This window comes from Eublepharis macularius, chromosome 1 (assembly GCF_028583425.1).
Source record: "Eublepharis macularius isolate TG4126 chromosome 1, MPM_Emac_v1.0, whole genome shotgun sequence".
In the NCBI taxonomy this organism is placed as follows: Eukaryota; Metazoa; Chordata; class Lepidosauria; order Squamata; family Eublepharidae; genus Eublepharis; species Eublepharis macularius.
This window is the reverse complement of record NC_072790.1, coordinates 78,829,848-78,852,232: the sequence shown is the minus strand read 5'-3', so window position 1 is coordinate 78,852,232 and position 22,385 is coordinate 78,829,848. Positions and strand designations below refer to the sequence as shown.

Here is a 22,385-nt window from a genome sequence, read left to right as displayed (position 1 = left end):
TAATGTTTTAAGCATGTTACCCCAGTAATCCTTGCATCTTGTTTATTGTTTAGTTGCCTTCATTGATAGAAAACTGGTCAAGAGTGTTATGACCTGCTGAAGGCCGCCAACATAAGTTTATGGCAAAACAGAACTTTGAACTAGGAAATCCTAAGTTCACTTCTGAGTCCTGTAACCTGAGAAGCCTTTTAGTCCTGTAACCTCTCACTAGCATCATTAGAAATAATGATTTATCTTTAGTGTTGTTCATTTACTCTCCTTTCTGGGCCTGTGATGATTGCCAGTTGTGTCGAAACTTTAAATAACTATTTCTTTTTTTGAAAAATTGCATTACTGCTTAGATGATAACATTTTACAATTCAAAATATGATGCTTTTTAAAAATGTAAAAATAGCTTTATTTTGAACAGCATTCAAAGATTGTATGGTTGTATACAAATAGGTATATTGCACATATTGGCTGTGGGCATGAGGCTGAATGCTAATGAGAAGGTAGGGTACAAAGTAGAGGTGGGCACGATAAAAAAAAAATAACGGTCTAGCTGATCGTGGATCGGCGCAGGCGACGATCCCAAATTAACGATCCACACCGATCATCTCCCGTTCCCGATCTGTGGATTGTGGATCGTGGATACCAAAGCGGGGCGCGCTGCTATTCCCAGCTATGTGGGAAGGTGGGTGGTGGCGGCGGCCGGCGGGCATGGGTAGACGGCAACGAGCCGCCTCCCCTCAGGGGGCAGGGGGTCTGGCTGCTCGCCGGCGGCACCCCCCATGTGCCCGCCCGCCAGGCCGAAGAGGAGCGTGCTGGTATTCCAGGCGAGAAAAGAACGGTGGGTGGTGACGGTGGCATCTGTGTTTGTGTTTGGCCGTCTGTGTTTGGCTGTCAGAGCTGCCTATCAGGGTTTGCAGGGATGAGATTGGAGTGCCCATGGCTGCAGAACACCCCCTTCCCCCTCCCTCCCCTAGGTGTCTTCTCCCAACTGGTGACTGCTTTGCTGCTCCGTGGTTGGAAGGAAACCGTGCTGATCAAGGAAAGCTGGGCTTCCATTCGGGTTTCCAGGGCGACAGAAGAAGGGCAAACAGAGCTCAAACATTCCCCTGGCTCCGTTGCCAGGGGAATAGATTGCTGGCGCCTGAGTGTCTGGATCCCCGATCCGAGCCCGATTACCCCGATCCAGGCCCCTCCCAATCGCTGGATCATTGGCCGTGGACGATCACGATCTGCTGGGTCCTGATCGCACGATCGCCATTATCGTGGGTTTTTTTCAATCATAATGCGGATCGTGCCTATCTCTAGTAAAAAGTACTGGGTGTCTCACATGCTACTGACTGGAGCCCCTCCATTGGTTAGGAGGATTGTTGTATCAGATTGTCAGGATTTCTGCTCCAAGTTAGGGTTAAGACTCCATTATCAACTGTTTTAAATAGTTGCTTTTGTAATTTGGAAAGTTTCTACTAGGTATATTTCTTTTTCTGTTTCTGTGGTGGCATGTCCTTTATGTTTCTCTTTAGTGTGTGTATGTGTGTGCCTAAGCTTAACTTGATGTTTCATTGTTCAGGCAACTAAACCTAAAAAAGGTTCTTGTTAGTGGAGGATATTTGGAATACCGAGTTAATCCTCAACATCTTAAAGAAAATGAAGGTCAGCGGATCTGTATTCTTGCCTTGGATGAAGCTGGAAGAGTGAGTTTCCTGTGATACTTCAATTTTTTGAAAAAAGTGAAAAAATATTTTCATTAACCTGTAATGATATTATGGCATTGGGCATTATTTAAAACAAATGCATTTGCTTGCAGCAGTGTATTATAGAAAGTTCTTTTTTCAACCAATATATTCTTTATTGGCATAGGAACAGTTAAGATGGATCATAAGATACAAATTGCTTTGAGGTTACAGTTGGATGAATATCAATTTAACTCTTTATGTCTTATTACCACACAACTTTATGATGCATTGCAAAAGTATAGCCAACTTCTCAGTTATGTTCAGGGAGGAGTCATTCAATTTAAAATTAATCTTAATGGGATCAGGCAATCCCATCCTGTTTACCAAAATAGGATCTAAATATTTAGCATGAATTTTTACATAGAGAGGACAATAAAAAAGAATATGTGAAGTTGTTTCAATATTATAGAAAGTCTTCTTGAGCTATTCACAGTTTATTTAAAGATCTCTAATTATAAGAGAAACAGTTGTTTTCAGTGGGAACTTGCATAAAATGTGTTATAGAAGTACGAAGAAGTAAAACATGTGCCTGTGACAATGACATATCTTCTAACAGATTTATTTATGGAGTTTAAAACAAAATATAGTAATAAAAAAACCTGGAGCTTAAAACAGACATTAAAACTCTGAGAACAAACATACATTACAGATACATGTGCGAACTGAAATTAGTTATGACTCCCCAGTGCATGTGGATTCAGCATTTGCTGCTTCATAGTGTATCTAGTGATATCTATAAACAAGTGGTACAAATAACATTTATATGTGTGGAAAGAATATTAATAATGCAGTTTGTCTGAAAAGGTACAAGTGGCATAAGCTGAGTACAATAATCCTTGTATTCATAGAAATGTTCAAATACCCCCAATTGATTTAGAACTGACTCAGTAAACTGCACTGAAAAATTAATAGGTGGACAGGTCCCCCCCCCCGCCCCTTAGTTCATGGTGCTTCCATCCCTCAGTTTACTTGTGGTGAATAGTGGTATAACAGTGGAGAAAGTAAAGAGTTTCTCTTTCCTGACTTCTTCTTGTGGTTACTTGGTATCTTGGAGGCTGCATTTCAAAGAACACACCTGGTGCCTTGGATGTTGCCAGAACCGCCTTAGAGATGCTAGAAGAGCAGGGCAGGGATAGAGAGAGATGCTATATATCTGCAACCTGTCTGTTGTTGTAGTAACAGGAGCAGCCAGATATGTGGGGAGGATAAGAGGGGAGGGTATGCATTCAGAAACAACACAAAACATGGAATAATACTACTCACTGCCTTCTTAAGATGAGCATTAGGAGCCATGGAAGCTTGTTTTCCAAGCCATGGAATATGCCTTTGTCTGGCTGAAGCGTGTATATACACTCAGTGTCATGTTTTACTTCATGCTGAAAAGAGGGTGGATAGGTCCCTATCATGGCAGCAGGCCCTGCTCCCGAGGCACAGCCAGCTGTCCACATTTAAAATAAAGAGTTGCATAGGATTCCGCATAAATACCACCCTAAGGCAGTACTCTGTTGTAAGGTGATAGAAAGGCTAATGGCTATAGCTACAGCAAAATGGCTATTGCCATTGCAATTTTCATTTTTCTTTTGAATAAAATAAATATATATTTTGACTTCTTTGTATTAGTCTAATGAAACCTTTAACTTTAAAAAATGGTACCACAACTTTTGATTGCGGTAGGAGTTAATCTTCAGTGTTAAAAAATTTCCCTAAGAGCAGACTTACAGAGGTGAAAGAATGCAATTGGTATGGCTGTATAAAAGGCTATCACACACCAGTCTTGAAATAGCTGATAAATCTCTGTGTTAAATGCCTAGGTGGAGATTTAAGCATAATTTTTTTTTACATCTCTGGCCACTCGGTATTTAAAATAACTGTCCTGATTTTTTTAATACCTGATAGGTATTAATTTTGTTTTCTTTTAAATGCAAAAAAACTGAAGCCTTTTGAAGGAAAGGACAGTTCTGGTTAGAAATTATGGAAATTGGGAGAGAAAGTACATTTGGACAAAGACATAGATGAAGAGCGAGTTTCCAAATGCACTGTCAAAATAAGAATAGACATTAGCAACTTCTTAGCACAAGAATGATCCAGTTCAGAATATTAGAATATAATAGGAAATTGGGGTGTTGAAGAAATGTGGGCTCATAAACAGCTTTGATATTGTTACCTTTTTCGATAATTACTCTGATATTTTAGGTGTTTTGCTGGAAATCTGCCAACAGTCCTATGAAGCAATGCCGATGGGTCTACGGCCGCCAAGTCTGCATATCTGATATTTCTCTAAATAAGAATGAATTGATGTTTGTTACGCAGGATGGTGAAGCTTTCAAAGGAAAGTGGTTGGATGGGAATAAAAATTCACAAAAGAAAGGTCAGTTAATTTGACTCTTTAGAGGCTAACTTTTGCAGAAAAGCACCATTTGGGATGGAGAATATGCTCACCTTTGTAAATGTGGGCATGATTGCAGAATTACCCCTTTTAATGCCTTAGTGTACGTTGTGTGTCTGTGCATGCAAAACTTTTCAAGTAAAGCCAGTTACCTGACTTGTAATGTTCTATTCCACAAGGCAAGGTAGTATTATTTACCAGGTTCATCTGTCTTGCTCCTTTTCTTCACAGCAGTTTTGGGTAGTTGATCACTGAGTCCTTTGTTGAACACTTGTACTTTTTGTAATGGAATCAAAATATTTTTATTGCAGTGTTGAATTTGGAGTTTCTGGATGGTTATGTTTTAGAGCTCTTAACCTTTCCTTTCCCCTATAGAAGCTCCATGAGTTAATGTTTTTGAGCAGCAAAAATAATTATGACTTAAGGGATGAAAGGACTAAGAAAAATTTAGCTCTGATAGAGTAATTTTGGGTTTTCTGTCACAAAGTAAAAAGGACGGCACATCTAAAATTGAAAATTCAGAATGACAAGCTGAAAGAGGAGTAATAAAAAGAACTCTAAGATCCTCATACAGTGGGCACTCAAAAAGAATATGAAAAGAGTTATCAGTCTTACCTAAAGGGCATTGATAAAGGCGATCAGAATATGGTATATTCATAAATATGCCCTGATAAACTTGAGAAGGATTAGCCATGAATCTAGCCAGGCCGAAAGCCCTCACATATCGAAGGATAGTCAAATAATACTCAAAAGAAGAAAGATTTGGGAGGGGGGAACCAAAAAATTTGGAAGAGCAAACATGGCAAGCTCTTTACTTAGTCAAGGTTAGTAATGTGTTTCTTGATCAGAGCAAGAATCTCGTATTTCCCATGACTTTTCATCAAGGCTGATATCAATTTTTCATCTAAAAGTTTTCAGGATGATGTGCTAGAGTCCAGACTCAGTGCGTGCAGATACCCTTTCTCACTATAGACCACCTTGAGCCTCAAATTAAATGCAGAAAGCCAAGCCCTAGCTTCCGGTGAGTTTTGGCTGAATAACCCTCAGAGAGCAATGCCTGATACACAGTTGGGGACATTCACAAGCCTCCGAAAAAATTATAAGAGTGGACAATCCAAATTCTCAGTAACAGAGCTTATCCAAATAGAAGCCCAAAATAAGGGAAGAGGAATAACTTTAAAAGTAAAGGCCAAAATGACACCTGGTGTATACTTTCCACCTTTGGAATAAAAAGTACCAGTTTACATTGAGTGCTCCAAGAGAGATCCTGCAAACAGGATCATAGTTAAGAGCTCTGTGATCCTGTTAGCAGGCTAGTTCTTAATTTTTTTTAATGGCTCAAAGCCATAGTGCTTGTTCTTACACCGTTTGGGGTTTTTTTTATATTAACAGCTGTGAAAATGGCAAGCTGGTGCCATCTAGTGTCTTGAAAGTCACATACTAGCTTACATAAAATGGACAGATGAGGAAAATGTTGTTATTAAAAGGTTAAAATAGAAACTGGTGGCCCATAAAGAATCATGAGGAAGGAAGAAATAATGTTTGAGGAATTACACATATGCCAAAATTTCCCCGTCAGGATTTGATAAATTCTCAGAGGCTTCCGCAGACCAGTTTGCCCGTCTTTCTGTCATGTTTGTTTTTCACTAGACTCTCAGCCGTCTGGCTCCTGGATCAGGCTCAGTTCTCAGACTTTTTTTTGCTTTTGTTTTAACTGACAAATGCATACCTGGGAAATCCACTGCTGTTTTCATTATTGGTGCAGGGCCATCAGCATTCATTCTTAGATATAGTAAAATTCTTATTATGATAACATTGGTCATTTTCAATTTTTTTCCCTACTGAGCAGTTATCTGCCTGATTGTTTGCTCAGGCCATTACTGCAAAGCAGCCATATTGAAAATCTTTGAATTTATTTCAATAAGTTTACATTTACTTCATCAGTTATGGTCTAATGAATTTAAATGCTTCATTTTTAACAGAGATTGTGTCAAATCTTCAGAATTCCACCCATAATGTGGCCCCTAACGATACAAACAGCGCGTGTGAACGAATACAACTTGAGAAGCTCGCTTTTGTTCATAGAGCTGTCAGTATTACCACAGATCCAAATGGATGCAACTTTGCTGTTTTACAGTCAGATCCTAAAACAAGGTACATCTGAATTGTTTATGGGAATAACTTATTTTTTTAAATTAATTTATTTACTTTACTTGTAGTCCACCTTTCTCACTGAGACTCATGGCAGATTATACAGCGTAAGTCAGTATGATCAACAGCTGGGACATTCAGTAAACAATACAATAGAGTGTGGCTTGCAGAATTATTTAAAAAATCAGAAATCCGCTACAGAACTGAAACAATTCTGAAATGGAGCATAAGCAATTTAACATGATATATTAAATAATACAGAAACTACCCAGTAGGACTATACTTATGGTAAGAGACAGTACGCAGTAGCATAGTCTACAGTCCCTGTCCCTTTACCAAAGCTTCTCTCTGAACCATTTCCGTACAGTACAACTCCTATCTGTGTAAGAAAGCCCTACTGAATTAGCATTTTTGCATAGTTTTCAGGTAAAACATCAAGTGCTAAAATATGATGGCCCGAAGTCAGAGTTCTTCATTTTCCTATCTATCTGACAGATTGTTGGATTGACCACCTATTGAGGTGTGGGAGTCTAACACCATGCTTCATTCGTAGAAGGCAGTGGAAAAAATAGAGATACATAATCGTCCTTTTGATAGTTCATAGATATGCCCTGGTTAGCAATTTGGTAACCTGTGCTGTGCCCAAATTCATGGAACTCTCTTCTGAATGCAGGTGAAATAGTTTTCAGCACTAAAGTATATATTAATTAAAGCATACTCTTTTAGTTATCTGTTATAGATACATTATTTGTTGAAGTGCAGATTTTTACTTTGACCAGTTCCTTATTGTTGGAGAACCATTGGTCTGCATGCTTCTCATTTTTGGTCTAAAAATGCTAGTAGATTATTTTTGTTTGTTTTGGTGTTGAACATGTAAGAAGTGTAACATTCTCTAGTTATTGTACACTACTGCATGTCTGTTTTGGAAACAAATGTTCTGTCTCTGACTTTGTTCAGCTTGTCTTACAATGTATACGAAACATAAAATTATAACTATCCAAAAATAAAATGTACAATTATGAGAACAAAAGCTGATTAGTATAGAAAATGGTTTATAGTTTAGTTAAAGATACTTAGAGTCATAAGTTAAATAGCTGGAATAGTTACATTACATCTCTTATGCAGTTTCCAAAATCAGCATTCTCTTGTGGGTATGTATGTTCATGTATAACATGCCCCTTCTCACTGCCTAATTTGCACTTGAAATTCAGGATAATTATGTATTCCTTTAAGGTTAATTTTGGTCTTAAATTTGAAGAAGGAGAATGAAGAATTGTGCAATAGTATTTAGAACTTTTCCTCCTCTTATGTTGCTTTAACATTTTAATCATGAGAAATTATAAGGAATACATCAAAATAATTTCTTAAACTGTCTTCCAGTCTCTACGAAATTCCAAGTGTGTCACTGTCTAACTTTGCTGAGGATTTTGGCAAATTACTTGGGGAAGCAGAAGTTATGGACACTATCCATGATGTGACTTTTCAAGTTGGCACCAGGATTTTTCCTGTGCACAAGTATATTTTGGCGATGCGCTCTGATTTTTTTAGGAAGCTCTTTGTTTCAGACCACGATTGGCTAGATCCTCCCGATCTTTACCGTAAAGATGAAGATGATGTTGGTTGTGATCTGTTTGTGATAGAAAGACTTCACCCAGACTTGTTCATGTACCTTCTGCAGTACATTTACACAGACTCGTGTGATCTCTTGATTCATGGTTGCAAACCCAAAATGATATACAAGGAAAAAATGGAAGAACTTCAAGACAGCTTAATTTCAAACTTTAATAAAATAACCATTCGTGAAGATATTAATAAGAAGTCTGCATTTGAGGTTTACAGAAGTAATCAGGCACAGCTTGTAAATGAAACCCAGAAAAGCAAACTAAAATCAGCTTCTAAGAAATGCAAAGTTGCTGGAGAAGAAATGAATCTCATTAAAATGTTACAAGCTGCTGCAAAGAAGTTTGGACTGAGCAGCTTAAATTCAAGGTATGCCATGAATTTTGTGTGTCGCCTTACAGCTGATCTTCATGTCTTGTTGTTTTGTGCCCATGATGCCAAGTTGTTGGGAGAAGGATTTATAACTAGTTCTCTGCTTTCAGAAGGGATTTTTGATAGCATATTGTTTACCAGGTGCATGGAATTGAAGTAACTCTTCTTTGGTCGGAGGCCTCTTAAAAGCATTGGAGATGACACAGCTTGCCCTTACTGTTGGAACTAGGGGTGTGCACTGGAAAAAAATCCAGAATAACCGTAAACCCGAAGCAGCAAGCTGGTTCGGGTATTTAAGCTGCTTCGGTATGCTCTGTAAATATTCTGAACACATCGAAGATCAAAGCAGGCTTTTTCGTTGGATGGGAAGGGGGAAGAGTGAGTTCCCTCCTCCCATTGGATGAAAAATCCTGCCTGGGCTTTTGAAAGCTCCCACTGGGTGAAAAAGCCTGCTTGGAGTTTTAAAAGCTCAAAGCAGCCCTGAAAAGAGCAGTGTTGAGCTTTTAAAAGTCCCAGGCTGTTTTTTTTTTCATCTAATGGGAGGGAAGAAGTGGGAACTCCCTCTCCGCCCCCACCCCATCAGGTGAAAAAGATGTTGGGAACTTTGAAAGCAGCAGCAACACTTTTCTTGCATTTGCAAAGGCCAAGGAAAGTGCTGCTGCTCTACACAAAGCTTTCCAAAGTGTTCTGAAATGCTTTGGAAAGCTTTGCTTTGGGCTTCCCTTATCGACGCAGCAATGCTGGGGCCAATTCGGGAACTCCCGAATCTGTACAAATCAGGCCCTATTCGGGTTAAAAACCCGAATAGGAAATCCGAAGCGCACACCCCTAGTTGGAACCCTCCTAGTCAGCTATTATTCCTCATGCATTTTCTTCCCTGTCTTCTTTCATTGTCTTCTCACTAATTTCACAGTGGTAACATCAGTGTGGCTTTCCTTATGCAGATAAATGTGTTGAAAGTTATAAAGTAACAATTGAAGCATTGTGGTTTTTTCCCCTGCAGATTAGATGGAGTCAGAATAGAAAATGGGAAAATCAATGTTGTTAACAGAAAACATGGAAACAGACCAAAGCTGAACCAGAAAAAACTGTGAGTTTCAAAAGAATTTACCAGACAAATCACAGAATGGTTTGGTCAGATTTTTTTAATATGAGAAAACTGTTGTCTGGCCTGTAGATGGCCTCACTCTGCTACTCCCTTTTCCTTAAGTAGACATAATTCTCTTCCCCCACATCTGTCTAGTGGGTTGTGGCGCAAATCATGTTAAAGTGTGTAGCACATTGAAGAAGGTTATTTAGTGTCACCTTCTAGTTAGAAGTTTTTGTCTCATGCTTTAGATTTTTAACAACACATGCTTGGCTTCCAATTCTTACCTTGTAGATCTTGAACATTCTGTGCAACCAAAGAATTGTGATCTGCTGCTCTTTTCTTGCAATATGTTATCCTTAACTACTCCTTTTTCATTTCTAGTTGTAGTCCTTCTCTTTTTTTCCTTGCATGTCTTATTGCAACTTTTCCAGTTAGTGACTTTTTCATTGTTGTGTTTATAGTATTTACCAGGTTTTGGCCTTTAAATACACATAGGAGAGTAACAAATGGCTGTATAGCTTAGTTTGGTATAACTGTCTTGTTTAGCTTTTCTTTTGGATGTTCCAGTTTGGGTTGTCATTTTACAGCATCTAGATGAGAAAGTTGATAACTATTTCTAAATTAGGGCGAGTTTTCCCATCATTTGAATGTCTTTTTTTTTTCTTGATAAGATTCAGTTTTTGTGTTGCAAACAATAAGAAACCAACTGAATTTGATCTGCTGGTTTTTAACAATAAGCCTCAAAATATCTTTTAATTTTTTAGCTCATACCTCTGTGATGTGACCATGAAGTCTATAGATGGAAAGGAGTTCCCATGTCACAAATGCATACTCTGTGCAAGACTTGGTAAGTAGGATACAAGGTATTTCTGTTTCCTTGTTCACAATCAAGTCTTTTCAAGAATGCCAAGTAGCATAAAAAACTTTTCTTTTTTGCAGACTACTTCCATAGCATGCTTAGTAGCTCCTGGATTGAGGTAAGCTTACCAGTATAGCTTGCAGATTAATTGCATTCCTCTTTCATTTGCACAAAAAAGTTTATTTGGAGGCTGTTGAGAGGTGAAGTAATGGCTCACAAAACAGAAGGTTATGTCCAGGAAAGAATGTAGAGGGTTGGCTCCAATACCAGTTTACAGCCTGTGGAAGAAGGGCGCTTCTGAGGAAGATGGGGAGATTTTTTTGCCAATTCCTCACTCTCACTGCAGACCTTCCAGCTGTAAATCAAAATATGTCTTTTTTCTATCTTTGATTTCCTAGACAATAGTGACCACAAGGGGCCTTTTGCAGAAGCTGTATATTTGTGTGACACGAGTCATCATTATTTATATTGTGCTAATGGCAGTTGACAGCCATTTTCTCTTTCTCTCTTTTATAACAGTATAATGCTCATGAGGGTAGGGAGTGGGGAGTGGAAGCTCATGAATATGGCAGACAAGCCATGTTTATTCCCCTGGCGAGTGAGAGGCTTTGATATGATCTCTGAATGTGGTCATACTGAGATGGCTTTCTTGACCAATGAGACATTCTTCTTAAATGATCAAGATGCTTTTTGGCATATGAAGGCGAAGCATGCCTTCAGTTTTGGTTCGGGACAAAAGGTTAGCTTCCATTGTCTCAAGTTTGGAAAGACTCATGAGTGATCTTTTGGTGTGGTACTCTTTGAGTGCATCTGCTCTACTTCATGTCTTGACACTTTTTTTCAGGAATATTACCAAGATGTTCTGTAGAACTACCAACTGCAACAGCGTTAGCATATGACTTAATTATATTTGAATCATATGGAAGGAATAACATTTTTTCTCATTTTCATGAGAAGCAGGCTTTTTTATTGTTCATTTAGGCATCACGTTGTGCAGCGCTGGAAATGCCATTCCCTTCTGACATCCTGCAGGTCATCCTTGATTATATATATACTGATGAAGCTATTGCAGTAAAAGGTGAGGGGCCATTTACTTTTCTGGAATTCCTAGAACAGCAGTGACTAGCTTGCCTGGAAGTCTGGTGCAGTGAGGAAGGACTTTTTGGAGATGAATGATCAGTGAAGGGGTGGGGCTGGAGGAAAGTAATATTGATAATGAAGGACTGGGTATGTGGGACAAAATAATAGCATGCAAATCCACTGCATGTGATTTGTTTTTTAATACTGGCTTTTAATATGACTTGCATTTTTCTCAGCCAAGCCAAGATGGGGGAGGATGGAGTCAGGTGCTTCCAAGTTGTAATTTACCATATAAAGGATAACAGAAGACTGAACTGAGAAGACTGAACTATGTGTAATCCTGGCAGGCAGAGAGAGGCAATAAAGCACTTCTGCTGGAGAGCATGTTTGAAGTGACTGGTTTGGAATATGTGTCTATTTAGATGAGTGTATTGACTTCTTATACAGTAGAAGAAAATGAGTATCTTTGTTAAATAAAGGAGGATTGATATGTGGGGTTAAGTAGAACTCATAGATTGTGAGAGCAGTGATTTCCATTGAGTTCTAGAGTGAAGAATCCGTGCAAGGGTAATGGTTTTGTACACCATCCTCTTATTTCTCCTTCCTCTTCAGAGAGACAGTCTGATAGGCTCCCTGTTGCTTTCCTGTATTAGAAAGTGGTGGAGGCATAAGGTGGGCATTAAATATAAAAAAATTGGAAATTCATTAAGGATGCCAATTTCCAATCATTTCTAGATTCTCAGAATGTGGAATTTATCTGCAATGTCCTTGTGGTAGCAGACCAGCTCCTCATATTACGACTGAAAGAAATATGTGAAGTAGCCATTACAGAAAAACGTGAGTGGTGTCTTGTTTCAGAATGTCGTTTAACTTTTATTGTATTTATACACCTATTTGTTTTATAGCCCTGAAATAGCTTACATAAATGACCAAATAGTGGTTCTTCAGTGGGAAGGTCAGTGTGTTGGACAGTTTGTTTCCTACTACCCACCTTCCCTAAGTACAGTTCTAGGCTGTACTTATAATTCATGTGGAGCCCAGGGGACTTTGCTGAGACTTTGCCCAAGAGCAAGTAACTGGTTTGTCACTGTGAGAGACAGAATGCTGGACTAGATGGGACACTGGTCCGATCCAGCAGGGCTGTTCTTATGTCAACAAACCCCAGAATCTTTTGCAGTGCTGTAGGGTTTGGATGTTGGAATTTTCTCAAATGTGTGTGGGCAACCTGCTATTAAGAATAGTGGCTTATGGAAAAGTGTGCTTTTCTTTGTCCATTGTCCTTTCTGTGTCTTAAGTCAGTAATTCACCTTTTCTTCCCAATTTCAGTTACTTTAAAGAATGCTGCTGAGCTTCTGGAGTTTGCAGCAATGTGTAATGCTGAACAATTGAAACAGTCTTGCTTGCAGTTCATAGTGCTAAATATGGCAGCTGTACTTGAAACAAGGTAAGAAAAGCCATAAGGTGGTTCTTCTACAAGCACAATGGCTGTCTTAATTGAACGATGATCTGGAGGCGGTCTGGAAGAAGCATATGCTAATGCATCCTGTTGTCTGAGAGCTTCCTTCTTGGCAGCTGTCTTCACAGAATGCTCAACAGTTTCTTAAATTATCACTTGCCTCTCTTATTTTAAATAATGGTTTAGAAATTTGGCACTGTGTTCAAGCATTCATTCATATCCTATTATTCTCCCCAGTACTACCCAAAGCAGCGTATAGCATAATTTTCGTTTCCTTAGAACAATAACATGATGAAGTAGGTTGGGCTTGGGATGACAGTGTGTGAGTGGTGTAAAGTCACCCATAAGCTTCCGTGCTATAGTAGGGATTCAAGCCGGGGTTTTCCAGATGCTAATCCAGCCCTAGGCATGTGGCAGTGTTAACTGGATTCTCCAGTGGTCCAGGGTGGGGCAGTCAGAACTCATAGGTAGAAGCTTCAGCCTCGAGGCAGGCAGGCTTACTCTTGGTGGGAGCCGTTTCTCCCTCAATTTCCAGTTTTGGTCCTGTCTGGCTTGCAGACAGGCCGTTATTATACTGTGCTCATTAAAGAAAGCAGTAACTGTCTCCACAGTCTTTATGGTTGTCTCCTCTCTACTTAGTTTGATGGGCTTCTCAGTTGCTCTAGGAGCAGGGTTAGGGGTACCTTTCCGGGGGATGGAAATGGCCCTGGTCGCCCTCACAGGCGATCTTTGTAGACATCTGGATCGAGGGGGATCAGCGCTGCTGATGTTATTGGAACTTCCACCATAGTCACCATGGGCGACTGTGATCTGTTAACCTACCACCTTGCTGATGCGTGGATACAAGGGACAGCCTTGCAGTGGCTTGTCTCCTTTCTCCACGGTCAGAACAGAGGGTGGCGCTAGGGGAGGAGTTGTCACCACTATGTCTGTCGGTGTGCAGTTCCTTCAGAGGTCGATTCTCTCCCCGATGCTGTTTAACATTTACATGCGCCTCCTTGCCCAGCTAGTGCAAAGTTTCGGACTGGGTTGTCACCAGTATGTGGGTGACACCCAATTGTATCTGTTCATGGGCAGCCAGCTCGAATCTCCCTCAGATGTTTTAGCTAGAGCCTTGGAGATTGTGCCTTCACAGTCAACTGAAATTGAATCCCACAAAGACGGAGGTCCTGTATCTGAGTCTTGGATCGTTGGGTTCAGGGATCCAGCTCCTGACACTTGATGGGGCACCTCTTGCATCCGCTTTGACAGTTTGAGGGTGATATTGGATGTCTCTTATCAGTGGAAACTCAGATCACGTGGTTTCCAGGTCTGCCTTCTTCCATCTGCAGCAAGCCAGGCAGCTTGCTCTGTATCTTTCAACCCATGACCTAAAGACAGTGGTCCAAGCAACAGTCACCTCCAGATTAGACTACTGTAACTTGGTCTACGCAAGCCTTCCCTTGGGTCTGGTACGGAAATTACAGCAGGTCCAGAATGCAGCTGTGTGAGTCCTTGCAGGTACTCTGTATAGGATACATATAACTCCTGTCCTACAACAGCTGCACTGGCTCTCTGTGGAACTCCGAATCAGGTTCAGATTTTGGTTTTAACCTATAAAGCCCTTAGCGGACTGGGACCAGCATATCTACGGGACCACCTCTCTTCGTATATGCCCCGTAGGTGCTTTAATCAGCCAGAAAAAATTTACTGGTGGTTCCTGGCCCAGGGAGGCTCACCTGGCCTTGACCAGAGCCAGGGCCTGCTTGGTCCTGGCTCTGACCTGGTGGAACTCTGTGTCTGTGGAAACCTGGGCCCAACAAGACATACTATCCTTTTGTCAGGCCTGCAAGACGGAGTTGTTCCACTAGGCATATGGCTGGGGTTTAGGGGTGCCTTCCTGCCCGCCTCCTGTCCGGGGATGGTGGTGGTAGTGTGACCTCCGAGTTTTCCATCAGTAAGATCGTGTTCTTTCCATCTCCTGCCCTTTGAAATGTATTTGGGGCGGGGTATATTGGGGACCGTCATCTTGAGTTTTTATTTTTGCATGAACTGTATCTTATGTATATTTTAATGTAATTTTTTAACAGTTGTTACTCTGCTCTGAGCCCGTTCGCAGGGAGAGCGGACTAAAATCGAACAAATCAAATCACAGAATGTGTTAGCAGCTGATGTTTTTACCCAACTGCAGGGTGGTATCTGCAGAAGGCCCTGTTCAGATGAGCAGAGCTGCTGTGGTGGAACATAGGGAGAGAGGCAGTTGTGCAGATACGAGGGGCCAAGGCTATGAAGGGCTTTCACCTTGAATTGAGCCCATTGGCAGCCAATGAAGCGACTTCTGAATGAGAGTGATATGCACGCTCTGTCTAGCATCTAGAGTAAATGGGCTGCAGCATTCTGCACCAGCTGGAGTCTCCAAGTTAACTTTGAGGGGAGTTCTGTGTAGAGAACTTTACAATAGTCTTGCCTTGACATTACTGTGGCATGAATCCAGGTGGCTAGATCAGCTGTGTCAAGATAGGGGGCTATCTTCCAGGCTAATCTGATTTGGCCTTTTGCAGCTGCATTTACTTGCTTCTCTAGCAGTAATGCTGGGTCCAGTATAACCTCTAGGCTCTTGACTGAGTCATCCAGGGACAACTGAACCCCATCAAAGGTTGGAAGTCCTTCAAGATAATAATAATAATATTCGATTTATATACCGCCCTTCAGGACAACTTAATGCCCACTCAGAGATTTTTACAAAGTATGTTGTTATCCCCACAACAATAATCGCCCTGTGAGGTGGGTGGGACTGAGAGGGCTCCTAGAAGCTGTGACTGACCCAAGGTTACCCAGCCAGCTTCAAGTGGAGGAGTGGGGAATCAAATCTGGTTCTTTAGATTAGAGTCCCACGCTCTTAACCATCTCTGCTTTCCCAACCAACTTACTTACTAATGTGTGTGGTTTTTGTTTTAGGGCTTTGGATGTTTTAAGTGATGATGTTTTGAAGGACCTTTCTGTGTCTTATAGAAAAATGGTAAGCTCCACCATTAATTAGCTAATTATATAACACTGATGTCAGTTTCATGAACTGGTAGTGTAGCAAAATACCCTGTAGTTTTTTATTGATTTTTATGCATTGTGCAAGAGAATTAGGCAAAGTCTGTATGTGTGTCGGGGGAGGGTCATTCTTCAGTAATTTGTGTTTCTTTTAAAAATAGCTTATTTGTTTTGTCTTCCTTAGCCATAGAATTAAAATATTGTAACAAAAATATTATTAAAAATATAGATCTTTTAATATGGCTTTTGACCTGAGACCTTCTTTACCTCTCTAGTGGATGTCCTGTGTTGGACTAGGATAAGGAGAAATATTTCCCTGTTACTTCTATTGGACCACTCAGTGATTTTCAGTATTGGTGACCATCAGCAAGTGCCTTGCTGCTATGGGGTACTGTTTTGCAGTGGTCCTTCCTAGTCGTGAGACTCCAGGAGGTGGCCACAGGCAGACTGCTACTGTTTCATGGCCATTGGCCTGTGGGTGCCTCCGGTTCTATCTTGTCTCCTATGCTGTTCTAACAGCTACATGATACTCCTGGTGATCACTGCCTGGAGCATCATTGGTGTGCTGATGTCACCCAGCTCTGATTCTAGGGAGGTAGTGGAGATTCTGAATTTATGTCCGTTTTCAGTGATGGACTGGGTAGGGGTGAATACACTAAAAGTTAATCCACTCAAGGCAAAACAATCTGAGAATATGTCTGATCCAGGAATAGGTAACACTCCCCATAAGACAGGTATATTGTTTGAGGGTGCTCTTAGATGTATACCTAGTTGTAGATGTTGGAGTAGCAGTTGTGGCTGTGTGTGTGTGTGTGTGTGTGTGTTTTACCACTTGTACTGTTTTATGGAGAATTACCCAGTTGTAGTAATTCATACCCTATTTACATCCCAAGTGAAGTACTGTAACAGGTCTGTGTGGAGATGCAGCTGAGTCAGAATTTGTATGTACTTACCATATTTCTTGGCCACTGTTTTCATCAAAACTCAGGATAGACTGAGGAATGCAGGAACTGATAGATTGTTAACAGGAGCTTGCCACAGTTGTACACCATTTGCACTGGCTGCCAGCTGCTTCTTTAGATACTTAAAGGCCCACCCATACCCATATGATAAAATCTTCTTCCTTTGTCTTTCTCCATTAAAAGTACTGGGGTGGATTCTTTGAGGCCACGATATTTTCAAAAGTAATACTCTTGGCTCTTACCAAAGTCCAGCTACGCTGGATTAGACCACTGGTTGATACAGTAAAGAAGCACTTCCTTTTGTAGGTTCAGAATACACCGTCTGTCAATGTCCTTGAGTGTCTGTATGTTCTAGTCTTATGGAAACAGAAGAAAAATTTTCTCTCCCTGAGTATAATTTTCTGTCATCTCCTTGCCTTCCTAGTCTTTTGTCTAAACAAAAAGCCCAAAACTCTTCAGCCTTTCTTTGATCTTTGACATTTTTTTATCATTTTGATTACCCTTTTCTGCACAATCTTCAGCTCTGCAGTATTGGTTTTGAGATATGGCAACCAGAAACATATTTGTAGTATTTCAAATGCAGTTGCACCATTCAAGGACATTATGATATACTGACAGATTTGTTTTCCATTCTTTTTCTAATAATCCCTGGTATCAAGTTTGTCTTTTTCACTGCTGCAGCGCACTGAGATAACACTTTCTTTCAGCTATCAACTGTGATTCTAAGATCTCTTTTCTTGTCAAAGAATGTCAGCAGATCTTATTACCATACATGTGAAATGAGGTTTTTTTGCCCCTGTTGTGTATCACTTTACACTTAGAGTGAACCTCATTTGCCACTCTGTCACTTAGTTTAGAGAGAACCGTTTGGAGCTCTTTGCAATCTGCTTTGATTCTCAACATCTGATTATAATTATCATCTGCACACTCAACCACTTCACTGCTCACTCCCATTTCTAGATCATTTACTAACAAGCTCTAGTCCCAATACTGGTTGCTGAGGAACCTCACTGCTCCTTGCTTCCCTTAATTGAGAGAATTGTCCATATTTTCCTCCCCTTTGCTTTCTTTTGTTTAGCCAGTTTTTAACCAGCAAGAGGATGCATCCTCTTATCACCTGGCTGGGTAGGAAGACAAGATATAAATGTAAATAAATAAGTTTATTCAGGAACCTTTGGTGAGGGATGAGTGTCAGAGCTTTTTGTAAGTCCAAGTTTATCCTGTCTGCTGGGTCAGACTTGTCCACTTGTTTTTAATCCTGTCAAAGAACTCCCACAGCTTGATGACTTCCCTTTGCGGATTTTTCCTGAGTAGAGTTTGTTTCTCTTATCTGTTTAACAGTTCTGTCATCAGTAACAGTTTCCACCAATTTAGTCAGAACAAATTTTAGAACCACTAGCCTCCATGGGTCCCCTTTGAAAAAAAAACCATTGTATTTGCTACATTCTGATCATTTGGAAGAAAAGCCAGTCTTAATGAAGCTGCATGGTTTTGTTAACAGTTTCATTCTATCTGCTTATCTTGTATATGTTCTGGAATGTTCACACAACTTTTTACACAGGTATTCAAGTTACCATGTGATCGAAAGGCTCATCATAGACTCATCAGTCTACAGAATGACTCTCCCACGACTAATATCCCCTAATCGGGGGGGGTATCTTTGGTGTGAGAGGATTATCTATTTCCCAATCAAGGAATGGGCCTCTTCTGAGGATTATCCCCCACTCCTATTGCCTGATGCCCTCTTACCCCAAGACCCTAATATGCCCAGACAGAAGAAGGGGTGTCATCAAGGGAGCAGCTCCCTGAACATTTCATCTGCATGCTTTTGTACCTTTCTTAGCTTCTTTAAGTCAGCAGCCTTAGTCACAAACAGTACAAAATCATTCCCTAGGAGCCTGGAGTTCACTGAACCAAGCACATGCACAGCTGGTTCCAGGCAGTAGGTAGTCATACATGTGACGTATTGTGTTGTACGTGAGTTAGCTCCCATACTACCCTACCATCATGGCTGTTTTTAAGTATTTTAATGCCTTTTAAGCTAAGGGGTTTGGAGCTATGCACGTACCTAATAAAGAGAAGTTCAGAGCCTTGTGCACTTACCCAGTTCATTTCCTTTGTTTCATTTATGTCCTGCTTTTCAACCAAAGCCACTTATATTTTTATAATACCAATCTGAACTCCATCTCCTCCCCCACCCTGTCTCTTCGATAATTTTAGAGGAACCCTCAACCGTTCTTCATTTGGTGTCTGTGGGTTGGCATTTGCTGAGTGGTGTGATCTTTTTGCATTTTCACCCTTTTTCATAACTTTGGAGCTTGTTCACAAACTAGCAGTAAATATATAGCTATGGTAAAACCTTCCCTTGTAGCCAGTCATAGTAAGTGGGACCTAGATAATAAAACAGGGTGACTGTATGCCCAGCTGTTCCGCTGATTTTAGATAACAGGGGTTTGAAGGAGGGGATCAAAGGACTAGCAGTCTGCAGCCTTTCAGAACACAAGAGATCTACTTTGCCTTGAAATCTTTCTGGGCTGGCTTAAACCTAATGTGTAGCTTCCCAAGGGGCATTCACCTCATTCTTTCTCAGTTGGTGGTTTTGTGCCCTCAGAGGCAGAAATTTTAAGAAGAGCCTTTGATCATTGGATTTGTTGTGGTTTTTTAAAATGCTTTGGTGGTTCTGCTTGTGTTTGAATTTTAGTTGCTAATATTTATTTAATTTATTGTATAGCATGTTGGCGTTTGTACAAATCAAAAGAGAGAATATAAATATCTTTATTAATAACTAAGTTGAAAAATGTAGGTTAAAATGGCAAAAATACAATTGAAAAGCATTTTGACCATTTGATAAGTGAGGTTATACGTTAGAGCCTTAGAGTAGTGCCCAGTCATGTATTCTATACACTTTATGTAGATGTATCTAAAACTTTGACTTCTCATTAGACCAATTCACCATAAAGGGCTATTGTGCCTCCCTAAGCTTTGGAGTTTTCCAGTTGAGTTCAGGGCCTACTTGTCTTTCCTACTGTACAGCTTAAAGGAGTTTGTAATGTTGTAGATTCCAGCTATGGTCAGGAGAGTAATTACTCCATATCAAGATGGCCCAGATATCAGTTCATTGGAGCCTGAGGAAGGAGAAACCTTTGTGTTCCTAAAAGAAGAACTATGTACAGAGCAAGCTACTCAGTAAGGTTCAATTTTTTTTCCTTTCGATACAGATTTCTTATCTCTTTATAGCACACTTCATGTTTTCACAAGATCTTGAGTACCAGTTTTGCATCCAAATAGAGTGGCATGGCTTGGTGACAAATAATGACTGACAACTAAGACAACTTTTATTTTGCACTGTTTCTGTGTATTTCCAAGGCCTGGTGTGAATCCCACCTGCTCTATTTAAAAGTGAACAAGTACAGGTTTAAGCAGATACGTTGTAAAGCTCTGAAGGAAATCTTGCAGTGACAATAAATTTTCAATTCCTAACATAAAGTCTAATTAAGTTCGGATAAGATATGATCCTGATAAGATTTTTATCTGGGAGTGTGCAGTAAGAAAAGCTACAGTGTTGTGTGCTTGCCATAATCCTTAGCAAGTGAAATTTAAATGCATATGTTTGTGTGTTTAAATTAGGGAAGCTCTCCTCAAAAAGGCAAAAGCTAAAGCTAAAAAGAAGCCTCGAAAACGGTCAGACAGCTCCGGAGGATATAATTTATCGGATATAATTCAGAGTCCACCCTCCACAGGTTAGTGGTGAATGAGCTTCCTTCACAATGGTGATCTGAAGGTTACTTTTTTTTGATTAATTGTCAAGTAGGAGAAATCATTTGCATGTATGCACATGCCATGCAAATCCATTATGTATTAATTACTGCAAGCAGCTCTGAATATGGATGAGGCCTGTGTCTGCTCACTGTGTTTATCACATGGATCTATTCATTTTCATGGGGCAGGACCATTTGTGGAAGCATTTTCCTTCATATGATTCCATTATTGCCTTGAGTTAACTCTGGACTTTATATGCCCCTAACTCGATGGAATCAGTGCTAGTCATCTGATCCTAGTGAGTCAGTTGTCATTTGTTCTCTGTGCAATCCAGTATCTGGTGCCTTGCATGATGCTGTTTCTCCAGGCTAGAGGGTGATTTGCTGATAGTCGCTGTTGCTATTGAATTGTCACTTTCTGTTAGTCTTATATATGGTTGTGAACTAGATAATGTGCAACATTTTGCATTAATGCAGTATGTAAAAGTGACAGGCTGTGGAAGTGAAATTAGTAAGGCTTTCCCTCGCCTCTGGAGTCAGGCCTCTTTACTGTCGAAATTAAAAGTCCTGTCTAATCCCCCTCCCACTTTTTGTTGCCTTTGCACAGGATTTTGGAGCATATGCCAGATGTATATCCAACTGTTGCTCACTCCCCTCCCCAACCATTGTATGCCAGAGTTGGTGTGCATTAAGCTGCCAGGGGTTTTTTTTTCCTCATGAGGAACAAATTGGGGTTTTGAAACGGAACACTTTAGTAAGTTGGATTTATTGGTCAGCTGAAAACAAGGCATTAAAACATAATGCTACGTGTGGTGTACAACAGCAGTGAAACTTGATATGTGTCCATATTGGTATTCAACCACATAAGTTTCCACCAATTTTCTCCTGAGTTTTAAGTGTTCTTTGACATAATAAAGGGACTTGTCTGTGAAATAAGCATAATGCAGTGAAGTGAATGCAGGATTGCAGTTGCCACCGACACTGCCCCCAAGCAGCTGCAAAAGTTCAACAGGAAAAATCAGGCCCAAGAAATGTGTGGATAAGCCAACAGGCAAGAACATAGGAACATACCAAAATGAACATGGATCAACAGAAAAGAGAAGGAACAGAATCCTGTAGTGTGCAGAAAACATATCAGAGTAAAAATGTGTAGATGCTAACCATGTCAAAAAGATTCCCATAGTTCATTATTCATAATGGGTGTGACAGTGTCTTGTGTGTTTAATGATTAATGACAACCACTTATGGGAAGGCAGTTACATTCAGTCTGTGTGCATGTCATGGTTAGAATGGTTATTAAAGGACTGATCTTAATAGGATGGTTACTGGAAAGACATAGAATTCATCTTATAGTTTAATGTAATGAACCAAGAACCCATTAAAATAGATTGGAATTAGAATTAAACACATATAAGAGAGTTGATTTCATTGCAATCCTTCAGTCTCTCCTACTGAATTAAATGGGACTTGAAATGTTTATCTCAAGGGAGATCATAGAGGTTTTTTAAAAATGGATCTTCTAGGAGTGGGCAGAAGGTCACATGGGAGTAAACCATTTACTCTCTAAGCAACTAAAAGTAGCACTCTGCCTCAGCCCCAGTGCTGGGGTAGTCACTTTGTTACCGTTCTTGCTCAAGCCACCACAACAGCTTCTCTCCTCTTTCTCAAGAACGAGGAGGGGCAGCAATACACCCTCCCACACTTCTGCTCTGGGTAGGAAAGCAACAGTACCAGCAGCCTTTCCCGTCTACCTCCATATGTGCACGTATGTGCACATACGTGCTTGGAAGGGAAAGGTGTCTAGAAGGGTGTTTGCCTGTTCTAGGAAAAACATAACTGTATATATTTTTCTCTCTCTGGGGAAGCTACAGTTTGGGACGGTAGTAGTGATTTGCTGTGGGGGAAA

The 22,385-nt window shown here is 40.3% G+C and overlaps 1 protein-coding gene across 2 annotated transcripts in view; it reads left to right on the top strand.

Moving 5' to 3' along the window:
- IBTK (inhibitor of Bruton tyrosine kinase) overlaps positions 1-22,385 on the top strand; it is a 59,982-nt gene that overhangs the window by 21,801 nt on the left and 15,796 nt on the right. For both annotated transcript variants that reach the window (XM_054975360.1, XM_054975354.1), the window contains exons 9-21: positions 1,559-1,682; positions 3,918-4,092; positions 6,093-6,264; positions 7,642-8,250; positions 9,257-9,343; positions 10,108-10,190; positions 10,283-10,320; positions 11,184-11,280; positions 12,018-12,119; positions 12,609-12,726; positions 15,676-15,736; positions 19,780-19,907; positions 20,349-20,461. In XM_054975360.1, the coding sequence (XP_054831335.1) occupies positions 1,559-1,682; positions 3,918-4,092; positions 6,093-6,264; positions 7,642-8,250; positions 9,257-9,343; positions 10,108-10,190; positions 10,283-10,320; positions 11,184-11,280; positions 12,018-12,119; positions 12,609-12,726; positions 15,676-15,736; positions 19,780-19,907; positions 20,349-20,461 (1,907 nt within the window). The remainder of the gene's footprint in view (positions 1-1,558; positions 1,683-3,917; positions 4,093-6,092; positions 6,265-7,641; positions 8,251-9,256; positions 9,344-10,107; positions 10,191-10,282; positions 10,321-11,183; positions 11,281-12,017; positions 12,120-12,608; positions 12,727-15,675; positions 15,737-19,779; positions 19,908-20,348; positions 20,462-22,385) is intronic.